This window comes from Electrona antarctica, assembly GCF_951216825.1.
Source record: "Electrona antarctica genome assembly, chromosome: 16".
NCBI lineage: Eukaryota > Metazoa > Chordata > Actinopteri > Myctophiformes > Myctophidae > Electrona > Electrona antarctica.
Window position 1 is genome coordinate 41468716 of NC_136797.1, and position 19825 is coordinate 41488540.

At 42.9% G+C, this 19825-nt stretch overlaps 2 protein-coding genes across 2 annotated transcripts; both read right to left on the reverse strand.

Annotated features, from left to right (window-relative positions):
* Window positions 1-689: 689 nt before the first annotated feature.
* Window positions 690-3967, reverse strand: LOC306940042 (G-protein coupled receptor 182-like). Its single transcript, XM_079524964.1, has 2 exons — window positions 3850-3967; window positions 690-1945 (listed from the first exon to the last, which is right to left on the reverse strand). Exon 2 carries the CDS (start codon window positions 1940-1942, stop codon window positions 851-853), a length of 1092 nt encoding a protein of 363 aa, XP_079381090.1. The 5' UTR covers window positions 1943-1945; window positions 3850-3967; the 3' UTR covers window positions 690-850.
* A 6773-nt stretch (window positions 3968-10740) lies between these two features.
* klf4 (Kruppel like factor 4) lies at window positions 10741-18722 on the reverse strand. Its single transcript, XM_079524962.1, has 5 exons — window positions 18488-18722; window positions 18214-18325; window positions 15117-15981; window positions 13083-13250; window positions 10741-11878 (listed from the first exon to the last, which is right to left on the reverse strand). Exons 1-5 carry the CDS (start codon window positions 18490-18492, stop codon window positions 11703-11705), a joined length of 1326 nt encoding a protein of 441 aa, XP_079381088.1. The 5' UTR covers window positions 18493-18722; the 3' UTR covers window positions 10741-11702.
* Window positions 18723-19825: the final 1103 nt, after the last annotated feature.

The following is a 19825-nucleotide window of genomic DNA, read 5'->3' on the forward strand; positions in this document are numbered from 1 at the left end:
TCATCATCAGAATATCAGTTATGAATTTGAAGTATTCTGCATTGTATTGGGCTGGACATTGTATTGGTATGGACAGACACCTAATCTCTTGTCCCCTTTCTCCCTCTTCTTATCACCAAGTCCACATTGTTGGAGGTGGAAAGAAACTCCCCCTGGCAGGCTGAAATGGAAGTCACAGGATCAGCTTGAACTTCCTCCCAAAACAACAATCGAGATAGTGTACTGCAACTACAGCAAATTGTTACTTACATTTCCTAGTTAAAATAGATAACATTGAGGTCATTTTATTGCATGATACAGGCAAGCATGTGTTGTACAGCAGCTGAAAGAGTCCTGTACGTTAATTTTGATCAGTTTAGTGATTATGTAGTCAAAAACACAATAATAATCCAACATTTCCACATTTGCAAATGGATAAATACTAAAAAGGTCTTATCTTGCACTGGTCCAACAGCAGATCTGTGTACATATATTCTTTGTTATTACAATTAATTTCCGCTATAAGATCCTGGATGTTGCTGTGGGAGTTAAAAAACATTTCCTTTCCTCCACTGTTTGAACTCTGTGTTAAATGAAAAGCAAAACATGAAGTGTATTATAATTGGAAGGTTTTGATGAGGCCATCATTCGTACATAAGAAACAGTACAATGCATCTTTGAAAGAAGACAAAAAGGAAGAAGAAAGGGAAAAAAAGAAAGAAGACCAAAGTCTGATAATACAGACTTTCCTAGGCATCAAAGACAACATATGGCTTCAAATTACCACCGAATTTTACTTTCACTTCCATTGGTTTTCATCATTTAGGGAATGTGTTTTGTGTTTTTGCATATTTGTCACTAGATAAAATCACTAGATTTCTTCATCCGAGTGACTGGTACTCATGTCGCTTATCCTCTGCTGCTTCCCGGCATCTTTTCCCCCTGTGTCAGCCGTGTTAGGCTGGGACCCTGGTCCCATCTGAACCTCTGCCGCCTCTCTGGGTAGGTAGTTCCCCACAGTATTGATCAGGTTGTTGCGGAAACTCTTGCTGAGGAAGTTGTAGAGAATGGGGTTGGCGATGCAGTGGAAGAGCGTCAGGCACTGCATCACGGTGTGTGAGTTTTGGAGCACCATTACTGTATTACAGCTAAAAATAAAGATGGGACTTAGGACTTCTATGAGTAGCAGGAGATTCACCAGGTGATATGGCAACCAGCACACCACGAACACCAATGAGTAAACGTGCACCAGCCACACATCTCGTCGGCCCTGCACATCCGGAGCCGTGCGAACCGCGCGAGCTATGAGGATGTTGAAGGTGATGATGACGGCCGCAGGGCCAAGGAACTGGACAGAAAGATTGAATAAATCAATAAAAATATACCACTCCATGGTATTGTTCTCAGGCATCATGTAGCAGCCCGGTTCATCCCATTCCACGAGGTCCACATGAACGTTCTCCAACAGTGCCAGGACGAAGGATAGCAGCCACAGGCCTCCGCAGAGCAACCAGCGGCGCCGGCCCACCACAGGGAAGCAGGTGGCAGATGAAGGCCTGGTCAGGGATAAGTAACGCTCCAAGGTCATGAAGGCCAGGAAGAAGGTGCTGCTGTAGAAGTTGACCTCGTAGATGAAGGCGGTTGCCTTGCAGAGGAAGCGGCCCCACAGCCACACATGGTCCATGGTCATCTCCATCATGGTGAAGGGCAAGATCATGATTATCATGAGGTCCGACAGGCTCATGTTGATGATGCAGAAGAGGACCCCGTTGGCCGAGTGGCGCCGGCGCCAGTTGACCCAGACGACCACAACGTTCTCCAACAGGCCCACCGTGAAGAAGAACAGGTAGAGGAGGAAGAGTGCAATGCGCCGGCCGTCCCTGTTGAGGTGGAGGGTGCACTCGTTGATCCACCACGGTGTGTCATTGTGGAAGGAGTGGTTGCTGTTGTCTTCAAGAGACATGGTCTGGGGTTAAAAGCAGAGAGGACATTATTGTTTCAAACTCTGGCTCAAAGTGTTTGATTATGTTTTCAAACATTACATAAGAAAACTACAGCACAAAAGCAGGGTCTAGGTGGACCTAGACTTTTCATAGCCCAGCATGTCTACCTACCTACTAGACTTTAGTTAGACTAGACATGCTAGGCTGTGAAAATATGGCGTTTCCAGGATAGTGGCTTATTATAATAGTGCGGTTGGAAAATGCATTTTAGAACCCTTTTTTGCAGATTGTTTGAATCTATGCCTTGTATTGTTTGAACTCAGTGCATGCTTCAAATTCATAAATCGTATGTAAGACCAACACTCTCAAGGAATACGAGACGGCTCGCCCCTTTGCCAACTCGCCCCAAGCGGCGAAGATCGGTCGCCCCCAACGGGAAGATCGGTCGCCCCAAAGCCCGGAGAAGTCGCCCCCAAAAGTCTGGAGAAGTCGCCCCCTAAAGTCCGGACAAGTCGCCCCGTAAAACCGTTGTATTTTCGAGGTAACAGCAGAGAGAGAGAGAGAGATTTTTACCTGTGCTTTTAAACAGAGACAGAGAGAGAGATTTTGACATGTTATGTCTCACTGACAGCTGTTTGATTGTGCTGCGCTCGTTGCCTATTCCTGTGTTGCCTTTGTGATGATTGGGGGGATTATCTGGGATCGACTACAACATGATGTGTGATGATGTTGCTTTGCTGTTATTATGACTCTGAGTTTTGAAAGTAAAGAAGAGTTGTGTTTAAGCTGTTGTCATGGTCCACTGATTCACAATAGTAGCCTACTTTTAAACAGAGAGAGAGAGAGAGAGAGATTTTTACCTGTACTATATTTTTTGATTTTTCCTGTACTTTTAAACAGAGAGATAGAGAGAGAGGAGGAGGTAAAGTGTCTAGTTATAGTGAGAGTGGAGGGGGCCCAAGGGGGGTCATCAGCCTCTTTTGTTTGAGTGTGCTGGGTCGTTACTACAACAAGAACAACAACAACAACAGATCAACTGTAGGAATGTAACCATTTATTTGATGCTTCTATCTTTTATATATATATGCCTCAGCCTAAAATCTTCATGATTTGAGTCATTTTCAAAAATCCACCTGTTGGTGGCACTGTAACTGGCCAATGTGAAAAGGGTGGGATATATTCCTCAGCCTAGTATGAAAGTCTGTGAAAGATTCCACGTAAATTGCACGCTGCCTTCATGATTTGAGTCATTTTCAAAGATCCACCACCTTCAAGATTTCACAGACTCTAGGTCCCCAGCTAAATCTTTACTTTTAGGCAGACATAGAATAGTACAACAATAGTACAACAACAACAACAACAACAACAACAACAACTAATTTCAGTAATGGAGGAATGGAACACCTTTCCAGAATGGAATTTCAAGAAGGCCTACTGTACTTTTAGGCAGACATAGTAGTAGGCCTACAACAACAACTAATTTAACAAATTAGTAACAATGGAGGAATGGAACACCTTTCCAGAATGGAATTTCCAGAACAATGGACAAACTGGTTCTAAATGTTCTCCTTTGACAAACAACATTGATTCTAAATTCTGAGAAATAAGGTAAAATAAACATGGGCCAAGATATCCGTGCTTTGGGGCGAGATATCCACGCTGTGGGGCGAGATATCCACGCTTTGGGGCCGAGCTATCCACGGCTTGGGGCGAGCCGTCTTCACTTTTCGAAACTCCGGGGCGAGCCGTCTTCACTTTTCGCGGGGGCGAGTTGCAAAGGGGCGAGATGACCTGTTAGGCTGTTGCCCTCTCGAATGCCATGACTGAAATGCCCCCACTTTCCACTATCATTCACAAAATTATCTATAATACTTAGAAAAGTTAAACCACATCAACTGAATTTGAGGCAGCAAATTGGTCACATTACCTTGATATGTTGGTGTGGAAAGGATCAATGATGAAGAGGGAGGGTTCGTCTCAGTGTGAGCAGCCTGGGGTTTGTGTCAATCACAACAAGACAACTCTACTCCAACTCTGCTGTCCTGGACTATCTGGGCAGTCAGGCAGCCTGAGCTTCTCCCCTCCCATCGGCCGCACACACGCACGCACGCACACACGCACACACACACACACACACACACACACACACACACACACACACACACACACACACACACACACACACACACACACACACACACACACACACACACACACACACCTAACAGGACATCCTCAGTGGCTTGGGGGAGTGGTACAGACAGAGCAGCAGGAAAGCCTACATAACTAAATATCTAGATTTTGGGTCCTTGAAGGATCTTTGTCTCCTACACAGTTCCTGGTTGTTGAATTGTAGACATTAATGAATTGTGAAGGTGTTTTTCCATAGGTTCCATTAGTGTCTACCTACAGGTAGACTCCATCCATCCATAATCAGAACAAGTCTAATGTCCCTCTAAACAGAGGGGCATTTGTTCATATTGTTTTCCCCCTTCTATTTCCCATTCCAAGTGTGTTTGTCTTATATGTAACGCCTCAGGCAAGTGGTTACTATTTTCAGCAATGGGATGGGTGGGTATATTGGGTACTACTGGGTAGATCTTGTTGAGCTGGTGGGTCAAAAAAGTGTGGGCACCCACACAGCATGTTGCTCTGACAGTTGTAAGAAGTTTTTAAAAAATGAGTTAGTGCCATCTGGTGGATGTTTTGGGACTGTGCAGGTCAGATGTTAAAGTCTAAATTCACAATTCTATGTATTATGAATCATAATACATGGAATTGTGAATTTAGCAGAGAAAACAACTTTATGAAGGAAGGAGCACTACTGGCATCCCTCAAACCACCGATGCTCATGTAAGGGAATAATATTCAGGAGAATATGACCAAAATGTAGTAAAAATGTCCAGGTCCAGCCAGGCACCAAGGTTAGGTTTGACAAGTAAAAAGCCTTTATTTCAGGTGGGCTACAAGCATACAAATACAACCAACACAAACAACAACAACAACAACATGCAGTCCAAGTAGGGAATGAGGCATTACCCCAGGTGAAGGAGTTTAAGTATCTCAGGGTCTTGTTCACAAGTGAGGGGAGGACGTAGACGGAGAAGGAGATCAGCCGCAGAATCGCAGCAGCAGGGGCGGTATTGCAGTCGCTCTACCACACTGTTGTGACGAAAGGAGAGCTGAGCCAGAAGGCAAAGCTCTCTGTTTACCGAGCAATCTGGTTCCTACTATGGTCATGAAGTGTGGGTCATGACCGAAAGAATAAGGTTGCGAATACAAGCGGCCAAAATGAGTTTTCTCCGACGGGTGGCTGGCATCTCCCTTAGAGATAGTGTGAGAAGTTAAGTCACGCGAGAGAGACTCGGAGTAGAACCGCTGCTTCTTCACCTGTCAAGGAGCCATCTTAGGTGGTTCAGGCATCTGGTTAGGATGCCTCTCGAGCGTCTCCCTAGGGAGGTCCTCGATGCACGTCCCACTGGGAGGAGACCCCGGGGCGGACCAAGGATCAGATGAAGGGTTACATCGACTGTCGATGTAACCCTTCATCTGATCCCTTCATCTGATCCTGAGGCGTTCCAAGGCCAGTGAGACTGTCGATGATCGACAGTCTCACTGGCCTTGGAACGCCTCGGGATCCCCCAGGAGGAAGTTACTAATGTTGCTCTGGTCTGGAGAGGAAAGTCTGGAGCTCTCTGGTGGAGCTGTTGCTGCCACGACCCAACTACGGATAAGCAGTTGAAGATGGATGGACAACAATAAGAACATTTTAGGCTGAATTCACACATAACACTGTGTCGTGTCTTGTCCATGTTTAATAGCTGCTCCATTATTGTTGTGAATTGTTGTGTTAAAACAAAAGTATAAAGCTCTATATACTGAGATGAACCATTGCTGCTACTATAGGCCGACTGCTAGTTCAGTAACAGGTGTATAGCTCCCCTCCTGGTTTTCTTTCCTGTGTAGACATTTATTAGAACCAATGCTATATTGCCATCAAATGCCAAATGCTGTGAGAACTGAATTGAGGCTAGCTCTAGTCCATAGCCTTAAACTTCTCCTTAGTCTGCACTTTAAGTCTAATAATGATGTGCAGTGCATGTTTAAATTGAATATGCTTTTTTCCCGTAATGTTTAGAGCCTCACTCGATTAGTTCATCTGTCTCGCTTCTTCATTGATGAGATGGGATGTATAATGTAACCAGCAGGTGGGGTGATAGCATAGCTTCTGTTCCCAATAGCATCTGTCCAGTGATACTAAAACCATGCAGACCCATAAGGGTCCATTTGGGACCACCGGTAGAACCCGGACCAGACGTTGAGTGACAGAAGTGCATTTGCAGGTTTAACAGACCCCATGACCCCCCTCCCCCCAACACACACACACACACACACACACACACACACACACACACACACACACACACACACACACACACACACACACACACACACACACACACACACACACACACACACACACACACACAGCCACAGTGACTCCAGTACTGACTGTGACCTTGCACTGTGAACTTTAATTTAATTGAGTTGATCTGTAGACCTTATTAATCCCAAGGGGCAAAATTCAGTTGCACAGCGGTCCTTGACTCATCTGCCAAAGTTTCAAAATTGGATTCATAGTTATTGCTGTGTGACATATAGGGGTGATTATAATACACCCTCTCCATTGGGTACGGGTGTAACTATGAGGTTTCATATATTATTTTAACTACCTTTGTTTGGATTCCAGTGTATTTTCTGATTTATCGATAACTCAAAAGTAAATGAGAACAGCTTTGGCTCTGTTTCTGCAGGTTTGTAATGCTAATCTTAATGACCATGGTACTGACATGATACTGACATGGTACTGACATGATACTGACATGGTACTGACACGATACTGACATGATACTGACATGGTACTGACACGATACTGACATGATACTGACATGGTACTGACATGGTTGATACTGACATGGTACTGACATTATACTGACCATGATACTGACATGATACTGACCATGATACTGACATGATACTGGCCATGGTACTGACATGATACTGACATGGTACTGACATGATACTGACATGGTTGATACTGACATGGTACTGACATGGTTGATACTGACATGGTACTGACATGATACTGACCATGATACTGACATGGTACTGACATGATTGATACTGACATGGTACTGACATGATACTGACCATGATACTGACATGATACTGACATGGTACTGACATGATTGATACTGACATGGTACTAACATGATACTGACATGGTACTGACATGGTTGATACTGACATGGTACTGACATGGTACTGACATGGTTGATACTGACATGGTACTAACATGATACTGACATGGTACTGACATGGTTGATACTGACATGGTACTGACATGGTTGATACTGACATGATACTGACCACGATACTGACATGGTACTGACATGATTGATACTGACATGGTACTAACATGATACTGACATGGTTGATACTGACATGGTACTGACATGGTACTGACATGGTTGATACTGACATGGTTGATACTGACATGGTACTAACATGATACTGACATGGTACTGACATGATTGATACTGACATGGTACTAACATGATACTGACATGGTACTGACATGGTTGATACTGACATGGTACTGACATGATACTGACATGGTACTGACATGATTGATACTGACATGGTACTGACATGATATTGACCATGATACTGACAAAATGTTGTGTGCATTTTTCCAAAGATTATATTGAAAATATGTGACACTATTTTTAAATAGTCAATATACAGCATATAGGGATAAAATGATCGAAGCTATATATGAACTCAATTTTGCAGGGACCCTTAATGGAAACCGCCCTCACAGGCCCCACTTTGGCCCCTTTTCCCCTTTGGTTCTTTTTTCCCCGCCTAATATTGAACCAGTTCAGAGTGTTTCCTCTGAAAATGAATTGGTTCAGAACTCTTCAAATTAAAGTTGGTTTAGAACTGGAACCAAAAAATGACCACCGGTTCCATGAAAGCACCAAGGTTCCAAGAATCTATAGTACAGAACCAGTTCTAGAACCAAAGTTCTTTTGGTGGAAAAGAGGGTAAGGGGCCTTTGAGAACCACTGACTCAGATGACCCAGCCAAGCTTTCATCCACTGGAACATTGTTACGTTTGTGGCCAATTGTCAGTGGCGTGCACAGATAGACACTAGGGGGTGCTAGAGCACCCCCTGCCCTTTTGGCAATGTGCCCTTTTGAAAAAAAAAAGAAAAAAAAACTTTTTTTTTCCTACTTTTTTTTTTATTTTTCAAAAATAGCAGACCTACAAGTTCATAGCGCGCCACTCGGTGGCGCGCTATGAGCTTGTAGATCTGCTATTTTTCAATAGCTAAAGCATAACATAATGCTAACACCAAAAGGGGTTCCCGCCCAAAATGGATTAAGGCAACCGGCCGGTTCCACGCGCTGCACAAGGTGCCCTTTTTTAACTTGAGCACCTGCCCCTCTAAATGTCTGTGCACGCCACTGATTGTCACTCTAGTCTGCACGGTTGTGTAACGGATAAGCACGTTTAAATGGCAACAATAGCTCACAGTAGGCTCGCCTATAATATCATCTGCTGGTAATAGTGACACTGCCGCGGGCGAGCGGAGACAATGTTAGCGCTAAAAAGATGTAAAAAAAAAATGCACTTCTACAATGTCCTCTTTCCATGGGGGTTGTATTCCACCTGTCACAGGAAAGAATGGGCAGGAAAGCCAAGCTATTGGTTGACATTCAGTGCTGCTGACATCAAATCTGATTGCAACTCTGTACTATATCAGGTGGAGCTATGTAAAGGCCTGGCTACGACAGTGGTCCTCAAGGTCCTCAGGCAAGGACCACCCAAATTGATGTGTGTTGTAGGTTGCGCCCCCCCCCCCCCCCTCCCCATCTGAAAAGAGAAGATTTGTGAAAAAAATAAAAATATATATATTTTTCCATTTCTCTTCAAACATGTAGATACAGTAGGTATAAACTTATTTTCATGCTATTAGCTGCATGAATAGAGTCAGCTCTTCTTCCTGAGGCGGCTCAGGCCTTGACGTGTGTAACAAAATAAGAGTATGTTACCATACTGTAATACAATATAACTTATACAATTGGGGTGTTTGTTTTTGTCTCCCATCTCTTCTAGAGATCTTTATATCGTGTCAAAGGTCATGTCTCACCTAGACACAGGATCTGACACAAATTTTGACCTGATGGTCAAGATTAAATTTGTCCCCCGAGCAGCATTAGCTCAATGGTAAAAAATGTCAGCACTTGCGCAAATTGGGTTCAAATGAGGAAAGTTACATAGTGCAGCTATATTCTTCTTGTGTCTGGTTTTATTCAATATTTATAGAATATTTGAAGGAATGATGGCAAAAATGAATTATTATCAACTAGTTGGGCTTGTCTTAAGTTCTGAATAGAATAATTCATTTGGGAAATAAATAATGTCAGCCAAGTCAACTTGACTGAATTGATAACGTAGTGCAACCACTCAAGGAGTTATTTTGTATATTGTACAAGACTGCTGCATCTCAAACCACAGACTAACGTAAACGTATTACATATTGTGGGTCGATTGAGAGAAAATACACAACACAACAATAATTTTAAAAGTTTTATTTCATTGTATTGTAAAGTATGTAAAATACAAAACATTAAAGTGTTTTTTTTTTATTTACAAATGTACAAAACTTGAGATTATATTACAATATTTGGCTATAAACAAAAAAGAACTTTGTTCAGAGTTACTCATTTATTTAAAAATATGAATATCTCATAAATTATTGCACTTTGCGATTGCAGTGCATTGAAGATTGCCTTCACCACTGAGGAGCGAAATGTTCACCTGATTTCATGTCAGATTGTATAAGAGGTCACCAAGAAACGCACAGACAACCATATATGGCACTTTTCATATTTCATACCGTTGTTGTCGGGTGGAAACCTTGTATGTCCTAACCGTTCCTTTTTAAATATTATTTAAAAGAAAAACTTTTTAAAATAGCTCTGAGCTTGTATATCGGCTATTTTCACCCCGGGCTTAACCCATTAAAACTGGGAGAGCATTTTAGATTTTAGACACATTTTATACTTTGGTCTTTGGCTATTTTCCAAAAATAGCAGATATACAAGTAAAGCTCATAGCACGGCACTTTTTTTTTAAATAAAATCTTTGATTCTGGGGGTCCCTGCAACAAACTATTTTGAGATGGGGGCCGACGGCCAAATTCATATAGTTTTGTGAGTCCTTGACATGAAAATGTTTGAGAACCACTGATATAGCATGTCTATATAGAAGTGTCTATTTGTACGTCTCTAAATGTTTTGATGAATTGAACATGGTGGACCCTATTGTAAACAAGTGTAATGCTTAATTGGGTCGTCCACTCACAGTTAACAGCCTTTGTATTGAGTTTGTGCTTGAAATGTACTGTAATTCTGCAAACTGTTAATAAATATTTCAATCAATCAATCAATACAGATTTTCAGAAAACTGTTAGGACATTGGACTCAGGTCGGCTTTAATGCATGGGCTTTAGGGGCTGCAGCCCTGGGCACCAACCTCTAGGGGGCACCAAACGCCTGGCCAAGTAATGCTCTGAAATGTTGTCCTGGGGCTGCTGACAACACGCTAAAAGGGTAGCAGAGCGTTCATTTACGAAAATAAGGAAAATATGTCAATACAAAGTTTCTGCCCGACATCAACGACATCTTAATCCATTTCGTGTTTTTTTTTTCTTCCTATTGATCTTTGGTACCTTTTCTTACAATACTTCTTTAGTCACTGAGCACCATCATCCTGTAACATATAAATTACATTTGTACCTGAAAATTAATGTGTTCTACAGGTGAATTGTGTATAAATATAGATTTTAATACTTAAAAGCAAGTGCTCGAGTAACTCAAACTACAAATTTGAGTAATATTTGACCAGGAGTGTCTATACTTTGAGTATAAAACCGCGGTTGAGTACTTGATAAAAGGCCTCTGGGAGTGGTTTGTCTGTTTGTTCCTGGTTTCCCTGACAACAATAATACATTTTCCAGTCATACATCGTCCGTTGGCACCTTGGTCCTCCAAGTTTTGTCACTTTTAAATAAGACAAATTTCCAGTTTTGGTCCCTCAAGAAAGGTGTCCCACACACGACTGAGAGGGTCTCGTCCAATCACCTGCCCAAATACTGAAGAGCAGGATCAGTCTATAAGACAATGATTCTTTTGTGTAGAAAAAAAGGTCCTTATTGCTGCGAACAACACAGCTTGTCTTGACGAACAGCTTGAAGGCAAAAGATGGTTTTAAAAGTATGTAAGTCACAAGTTTGTTCAGGGTTTGGATACGGTACTTCTTTACTTTCTTTTCTTTTTTCCTTCTTATTTTTGGCTTGAGCATCAATGGCAGTCCAGTTTGGTCCCAATCCAGTCTCACAGATCACTGGTTCTCAAAGTAGGGGTCCGGGGACCCCCAGGCGGTCCTTGAGGGGCATTCCAGGGGTTCCCCAGCAAAATGAGGAACAGTTGAAATACTTAAATGTTTTGGCTATTCGGAAATAAAATTAGAAAATGTGTATCTACAATGTGCATCTACAAGCTCGCAATGCGTCACGACGTGACGCATTGTGAGCTTGTAGATCAGCTATTTTCTAAATTTGTCGACAAATATTGACAAATCATTTCTTATGGCGGTTCACATAAATTCGGGGGTCCTTGACATGTGAAAACGTGTGAGAACCAGTGTCATAGATGCCTCTTCATGTGAAGAGCGAGATGATCTGACCTCGAAAAGGCTCGGTCGCATTTCGCACACTGGAAGGGCCGGTGGCCCGTGTGCTTCCTGTAGTGGCGCGTGAGCTCGTCCGAGCGGGCAAATTTCCAGCCACAGCCCTCCCAGTCGCAGCAATAAGGCTTCTCTCCTGTAATTGAGAACATAACACACACACACACACACACACACACACACACACGCACACACACGCACACACACACACACACACACACACACACACACGCACGCACACACATGCACGCACGCACGCACGCACACACAGACAGACACAGACAGTCAGTTAGTGTTTGGCCCTGAGGTTAACTTGGACAAACTGTCACCACATCAGTACAACCGAGAGGTTTCTCCGTGTTCAGCAGCCAGTTTATAGAAGGTAATTACTTAATCAGGTTGTGGTTCGTATTAGGTGAGGAATCAGTAATAAGTTGTTCATCACACCTTGCCCTCTCCCCCCGTCCCACGCACGCACTATATTCACCTTGCTCTGCCCTGTGGTTTTAAAACTCTATGTTATATTAATGGATTTTCTGAACACATTCTTACACCTATCTGTTGATGATCTATAGCTGTGTCCTATCGCATGGTACTTATGTCAGCCATGTGTATTGGCACATTTTTATTATGCTTTACTGTGTTTCCTTGCTATTGTGTTATTGTGCTATTGTGTTTTTTGCTGTTTATTGTTGTGAAGTCCACAGAGACACCTTGGGGTGATGTTTCACTAAAAATAAACTGAACTGAACTGAACTGAACTGAACTGAACTGAACTGAACTGAACTGAACTGAACTGAACTGAACTGAACTGAACTGATCTGAACTGAACTGAACTGAACTGAACTGAACTGAACTGAACGCACGCACGCACGCACGCACGCACAGTTCTACAAGCTCACATTGCATCAGTTGTGAGATTTTAGATAAGCTATTTTCGCGATACATCATACCACTAATACCTTTGCATTTGATGCTTAACACAGCATACTGTAAGTATAATAGTGGGCAATCTATAGTATACCAAACACTATAACTATTATTGTTCAACAATGTCATCATTATAGTTGAAAGATTGTTGAAATCTTCATAGTTAAATAAATAAATATACTGCTTGTGTGGATGGCCCATTAATATATCGTCAATGTAAAAAAAACATTATAGTGAAAATAGATGACCTCACAATGCATGGCATTGCGACAATTGCAGATCTGCTATTTTCATGACTTGTGCTGTAGTATGGAGTAGGTAGTAGGGCATTCATTTACAAAAAAGGACCCCAACAGCATAAAAGTTGAAACATGGATACATAAGGTTTCGAGGGGGCGCGGCGTACCGACCTGTGTGTGTGCGGTGGTGTGCTTTGAGGTGGGAGCTCTTGGTGTAGGTCTTCCCACAGCCTACGTAGTCGCACGTGTGTGTGGCGATCCTCTTCCGGGGCCACGAGCGCCTGCCACGTTTAGGCTTCGCTTCCTCTGGCAGGCAGTCTCCGTTGGAGATCATCAGCTCTGAGGAGACACAAGTTAGAAACAATACGGTCAGTGGGGGACAGTCACTGTAAAGGGCAGCCATTTGCCTGAGAACAATATTATGAATTAACCACTTAAGCCCTGTTTCAAAAATAGTGAAATACAAGCTCATATCCGAGCTTGTTGTTGGGTTGGATGAAGAAGATTGAATCTGCCAAATCTTAATTAGATAGAAAACGAATATCACTTTGTTTTGTATTGTCCTATTGATTGGCAGGTCCAAGGAGAGTTGTTTAACAATATTAATTATGCTGATATGTGACTCACAACTTGTTTGAAAGGGGACATTTAAACTGACAAACTATACTTGGACAAAGCCTTTTGTTTTGTTTTGTTCTGTTGTTAAGGCCATCTACTGTACGTTGTATATGACCAGCATTGCCTGTAACGATTGTTTATTTATCAAAAAATTTACTTTGTAATATTGTCATTATGGTTGAAAAGACGACATATAATCCCATGTGGGATCGGCCACTAGATAGCATGACACTAAAATTATAATAAATCATCATAATCAATCATCACAATGCATTGATTTAAAAAAAAATGTCTAAAATAGACATTTGTACTTTTGAATACTTGAGGATTTACTTCAGCATTTACTTTGTCCACCACTATTCAAGGTCAGCATCACTGTACTTGATAATACCTCCATGTGTAAACATAAAGTCAAAAATGGATCACACATCAGTCATATTACACAATGTGTATAATGAACCACTTTCAACTTGGTCGTCGCTGTTTTTGGCATGTTTTTGGCATGGAAGAAATTGTTGACCATTTTCAGACATAGCAAAAATAACACATCCACAAGCTGACTGTACCTTGTGCTGTTTACAGTTCTGTCTAATAAAGTATTCAACCAATCAAACAATCAATCAACGCATCACAATGCTGTTGGGAGCTTACATTATAGTCTAATTTAGCTATTTGTTGTATGACGTATAATATAGAGCTAAAGTTATATACATACATACATACATACTGTGTGTAAATAGCTTGTGCATTGTGCCTGAGGAAGTACTCTAGTCCGTAATGCGCTGTCTGGTGTTGAACATGTACAGTACTGTACAGTACTGTATAGGTGACAGGCCTGTGGTCCTTACCTTTAAGCTGCCTTTTCTTTTTACTGTGCACTACTTGATAGCACCAAGGAGCTTCCTGCTTAGATTCTTTCCCCCTACTTTTGTGCCAGTTAGGAAGGCCCCCAACCCCACCCCACCGCAACCCCCACTGTTCTTTGTTATAATAATGTAATCACCAGTAAATTCATATATGGTTCCCTATATGGTCATTTTGCTGACATCTTTGTTTCCTTCTAGGAAACATTTACTGGTTAAGAGTGGCTTCATCCCTTCCACGGTTTCATTTTAAATTCAGGTCTATTTAATGTGCTTTAACGGTTTCGTTTATAAGAACTGAAGATCGTTTTTCATTGGACAGTTTAAGACTTGAGTAAAAGTGGCAAAGATACACCTAGCATAATTGTGTGACCAAGCAAAATTATAGTTTTGTCATTATGAGTTGGGTTAGGGCTATAACAAACCAGTTTATTTATTCTTTAAATGTTAGTACAGTAAGAAAAAGGTGACATATGTAAATTCAATTATAGAGTGAATGAGGACTAAACAAATATGTATGGTATTATTTTTGTAATATAATCTGTCTACAGTGTACAGTCTGTATTGTTAGAATGTATACGTCTATACAGTATATATGAGAGAGAGAGAGAGAGAGAGAGAGAGAGAGAGAGAGAGAGAGAGAGAGAGAGAGAGAGAGAGAGAGGAATTAGATATTATTATTATTTAATAATGAGCAGCCGGGCCTGTCACTAGATGCACTGACCTTGGTACTGCATGGAGGGTGGCTGTGGGAAGGGGGAGTAGCCCTGAGGGGAGCTGTGGTGGAAGCCCTGCGGAGGCAGAGAGAGCTGCTGGTGTGAGTGTCCCAGCACCTGGTGCTCTCTGCCCACGGAGTGGTCCGGGGACAGAGAGGACGACGACGACAGCCTCCCACCGGCCATGGGACGCCCCCCTCCCCCGGGGAAGCCGTGGGGGGGTTCCAGGTGGCCCGGCCTCTGCTGGCCTCCCCGGGCTTGAGGGCTCAGGTGGAGGTCCATGGGCTGCGAGATGCTGCAGGGGATGTCGCCGGGGCTCTCCTGCTTTATCCTGTGGCACGCGAATGGGAGCGACGCGGACGCACCGGGCTCCGACGCGGCGTTCATGCAGGCCTTGCTCACAGTCACGCCCTGGCTATAGTCGCCCACGTCCATGGTCGTCTTGACCACGAACTTGCCCTGGAGGCTGGTGGCGTGGAGGTATGCGGGGTCCAGCTCGGGCCTCATGAGCTCCGCCACGAAGCCGCCGGACGGAGAGACGTCGTTGATGTCCGGGATGGTGTAGAGCAGCTCGCTCCCCTGCGGGGACGGGAGGGCGTAGGACGAGGGATAGCCAGGGGACGGAGGCAGGGCCTGGGATGAGCTGCAGGCCATGGCAGCCTCTTGTTGCTGTTGTTGCTGCTGCTGTTGCAGCATGGAGTTGGACAGAATGAAGTCGTAGTCCAGCAGGTCCAGGTCTTGCTCTTCTTTCTTGGCCTGCATGCCAGGGCTGCTGCTGCTGCGGGCGGTGGTGGTGGCGAGGTCTGTGTCCGAGCAGCTGCTCCCGCTTGACATGCTGGGTCTCTTAAGATGGCACAGCTCCTCCTTCCATCTCTAGAGGACACACACACATGGACCCATTGAGACCAGCAGAATTTACAAAATGTCTTCTAAATCCTAACCGTTTTCTGAAAAAACTCAAGTCAGTGGTGCTCAAACCTTTTCATGTCAAGGACCCCCCGGAATTATCTGTATTTGGCCGCTGACCCACATCTGAAAATATTTTGTACCAGGGAGGGACCCCCCCAGAGTTAGAACCATTCTCTGGGAAAGAATATATATTCAAATATTTCTGCCACATTTTCACGATTTTTCAGCTAAAGTTTAAAATAATAGTCAAAGTGGTTAAACGCTAAAGTGACACAGATGCATTCCAGGTCTTAATGGGGTAATTATGCTTCAGTAAATAAAGTAGGCTACCTGAAATGAATACACCAGGCAGTGGGTTCACACACTTTTTTCAATTTCAAAGACTTCCATAGGCTATAACTCTGAGAGTGTACAAAATGGAACAATTATTTTGTACACTGAGAGTTACTACAGACCTTTAATGGTCCATTTGGAAACCTGGAGAGGCCATGGACCCCACTTTGAGCAGGAGTCAGGACCACTGCTGGAATACACTATTGAAGTAACTATAGCCTACAGAAGGAACAGAGAACCTAAGACACTGCCCTAAAACATTTGCCCATACTAAATTAATTCATATTGCAGTTAAACATAAACTTAAGGTGGTTGCACACTGGGCACGTTTTGAGGAAAACCGATGGAGAAACGCCGCCAAAAATCCGAAAAACGCGCTCAGTGTGCAGGGACCTTTAGTGCTCGTTTTAGATATAGCCTACAATCAGTTGACAATGTCGTTTTAGGGCATTTCAGATAGAAGCACAGTCTGAGTTAAATGAGTTAATAGCACAGGCAGACTCTTCACATACTAGAGCATGTCTGAAATAAGTGTCAGAGCTGCAATTGACATGTAAATATGAAATAAATGCCCAAACATGTAGCTAGGTGTAATGTTAGAGACCACAGAAGTGAACCTTTCAAACCTGTTTTCTCAACTCGCTGTTTTCTGCAAGACATTACTCTATAAGCCATATCTCCAAAACTGGTGGGTCAAACTGAACAACCAATATGTCAATTTGAAGCTATGATTCCCTGCTTTCATATGACATGAAAAAACGAAAATTCAAAAAAATCCAATGGCAGTCCCTCAGTCAAATTTAGTCACAGTGCCTGTAAATAAAATGCAATTAACTGTGAATCTGATAATTATGGTGACGGTCATAAGTCATAGTTTGAGACAGCTATAAAGCGGTATGTGTGTCCTTAGGACAGAGACTACAGCAGCACACACACAGTACACACTGATCATCATTCTCATTCCCTCATATCAAGGACCCCCACATTGATACACTGACTGTAGCTTATAATATTTGGCTGTGGACCAACATCTGAAATAGTTTTTGTGCCAGCTAGGGACCCGTACTTGTGAGCTTGTAAGATTGACTTATTGGCTTCTGAATTTGAGTTAGTGGTGAACCTGTTTTGCTGCTATATAATATCAACATGATATATAGGTTTGGTTATATACCCCCTGAATCCCCCTTAAGGACCCCTGGGGGTCCCTGGACCCCCACTTTGAGAACCACTGGCATGGACAACTGTCACTGAATCGGCAGTAGGGGACACAAGTCACACTGTCACTGAATCGGCAGTAGGGGACACAAGTCACACTGTCACTGAATCGGCAGTAGGGGACACAAGTCACACTGTCACTGAATCGGCAGTAGGGGACACAAGTCACACAACATGAGAGAATAATAATAAACAAGAGTCTCAGTTTGCTCTCCATTTGAAACATTTTTTGGGGTCATGCAAGACTAATACAGTAAAAAATAAATAAATAATCAGAATTACGAGCCGTTCCTGCATAATACTAATTCAGTCCATGTGGGTTTATTATTCATTCAGTCATTCTCCACACGCTCCAAATAAACACGTAGACTAGGCTACAGCAGGCTAGCCTAGGACAGGTCCCTGTTCTATGAGTGCATGCTGCTGGACTGGTGCACGCCCCAATACAGCGACGCAGACTGTGCCAATAACCTAACAGCAAATAGGCCTTATTAAATTAATAACCAAAGGCAAAGGGAATTTAAAGTATATTAGGCTACGCTAAAGGGATTTGCTTTTATAAATATGAAATTATGCTTGTTATTGCACAGTTTACTTTAGATTACATGTTTGATAATGAAAACAGCCCATAGATAGCAGCCTACTCACGAAATTGGCAGGTCCCATAGATTTACTCTTGATGGTCGGACCGCTGGCAAATGTAGATATGGATGGGAGAAGTGTTCCACTTAATGCCATCTCGAAGTCATGTGGTGGTTGCCTGGAATAATAATCAAAAATCAAAAATAAAGAAAAAATAAATTTAAAAAACGTGTAAATCCTTATTGTAGGCAATATCCCAAGGAATAATATTGAGGGGGGGAAAAACTACAAAAATATTAAAAAATAATAACTGTTAGTCCAAGTTTTAAAAGATCCACACCTCATCAATGAGAATCTGCTGGTTTGGTCCTTTGGAATGAACGCGTTCCCGAGAAATAGCCAAACAGGCTGCTATGTGCGTTGGTTATGTCCCCGTGCGTGGAGCTGTGCATTCATAATCATTGTCCCGTAATGTTCTTTGGTCCATTATTAAGTCATGGTGGCGCTGATGGTGATGGGCGCGCCGGCCGCCCAGCCCGGTTCAACGTTGATGCAAATCGCCCAGGAGGAGCGAGAGAGAGTGGGAGAGGGGGGAGGGAAGGAGAGAGAGAGAGGGAGAGAGAGACAGAGGCGACACGCGGGGATTCCCTGGTCACGAAGTGAACGAGACTGAGCCTGACAAACCCGCGTGAGACGGCTATCCCTTAAATCATTGTCGTTTGGACACGCCCTCGTTGCCCGGCAACGTCGAGCACTACAGGAACAACACGCACACGAGGGAGGGAGGGAGACCCGGGGAGGCGGGGCGGGAGAGAGAGAGAGAAAGAGAGAGAGAGAGAGAGCGAGAGAGAGAGAGAGAGTGTGTGTGTGTGTGTGTGTGTGTGTGTGTGTGTGTGTGTGTGTGTGTGTGTGTGAGAGAGAGACGTTTGTTTGTGTTCATCATAGCAACAGTGCCTGTTACTGCTGCTTTATTTATGTCATTCCACACTATATAGATTGTGTGGAATTTAAATAAAACCTACTCTTTAACTACTTTTATGTATGAAAGGTCAATGGCCCTTAAGAGCAGTTTCATCTACAGACTCCAAGCTCTGAAATTGCAGACTTTGATTAATTCAGTGTTCTCAAACATTTTCATGTCAAGGGTTCCCCAAATTGAAGTATTACGTGGACCTCCTCCTCACCATTTGAAAAGATATGCCCCCCCCCCCCACCCCCTAGCCATAATAAGAGAAGATATAGTTGTTACGACGATTTAGTACATCATTATCTACAATAAAGTGAAACCTATTCCTCTCATTGGACTGCCTTCTATAGCCGGTGAAATTATAGTGAATACTTTCAACCTGGTGTCTCTATTTTGAGAATGTCAGAGGCAAAAATGTCTTGCTGGGAGCTGATCTTCAAGTTGTGAGATTCACTATTTTTGGCGAATGTTGTCCCCAGAATAGTAATGCTTAATTGGTTCAAGTGGTATAGTAGAATAGTGATATGGCCAGCTTTGTGTACACAGACCAACCTAATACAGAATGATTGATTTGGTAGACATATTGTCATTGACAATGTTATGGAAAGACATTAGTTTTACACAGTTATCACTGTTATCAAATATACAAAATCTGATCTAAATGCAAACCGTAACTACTCCAATAGTCGAATTCAGTTCATAAGCAGTTGC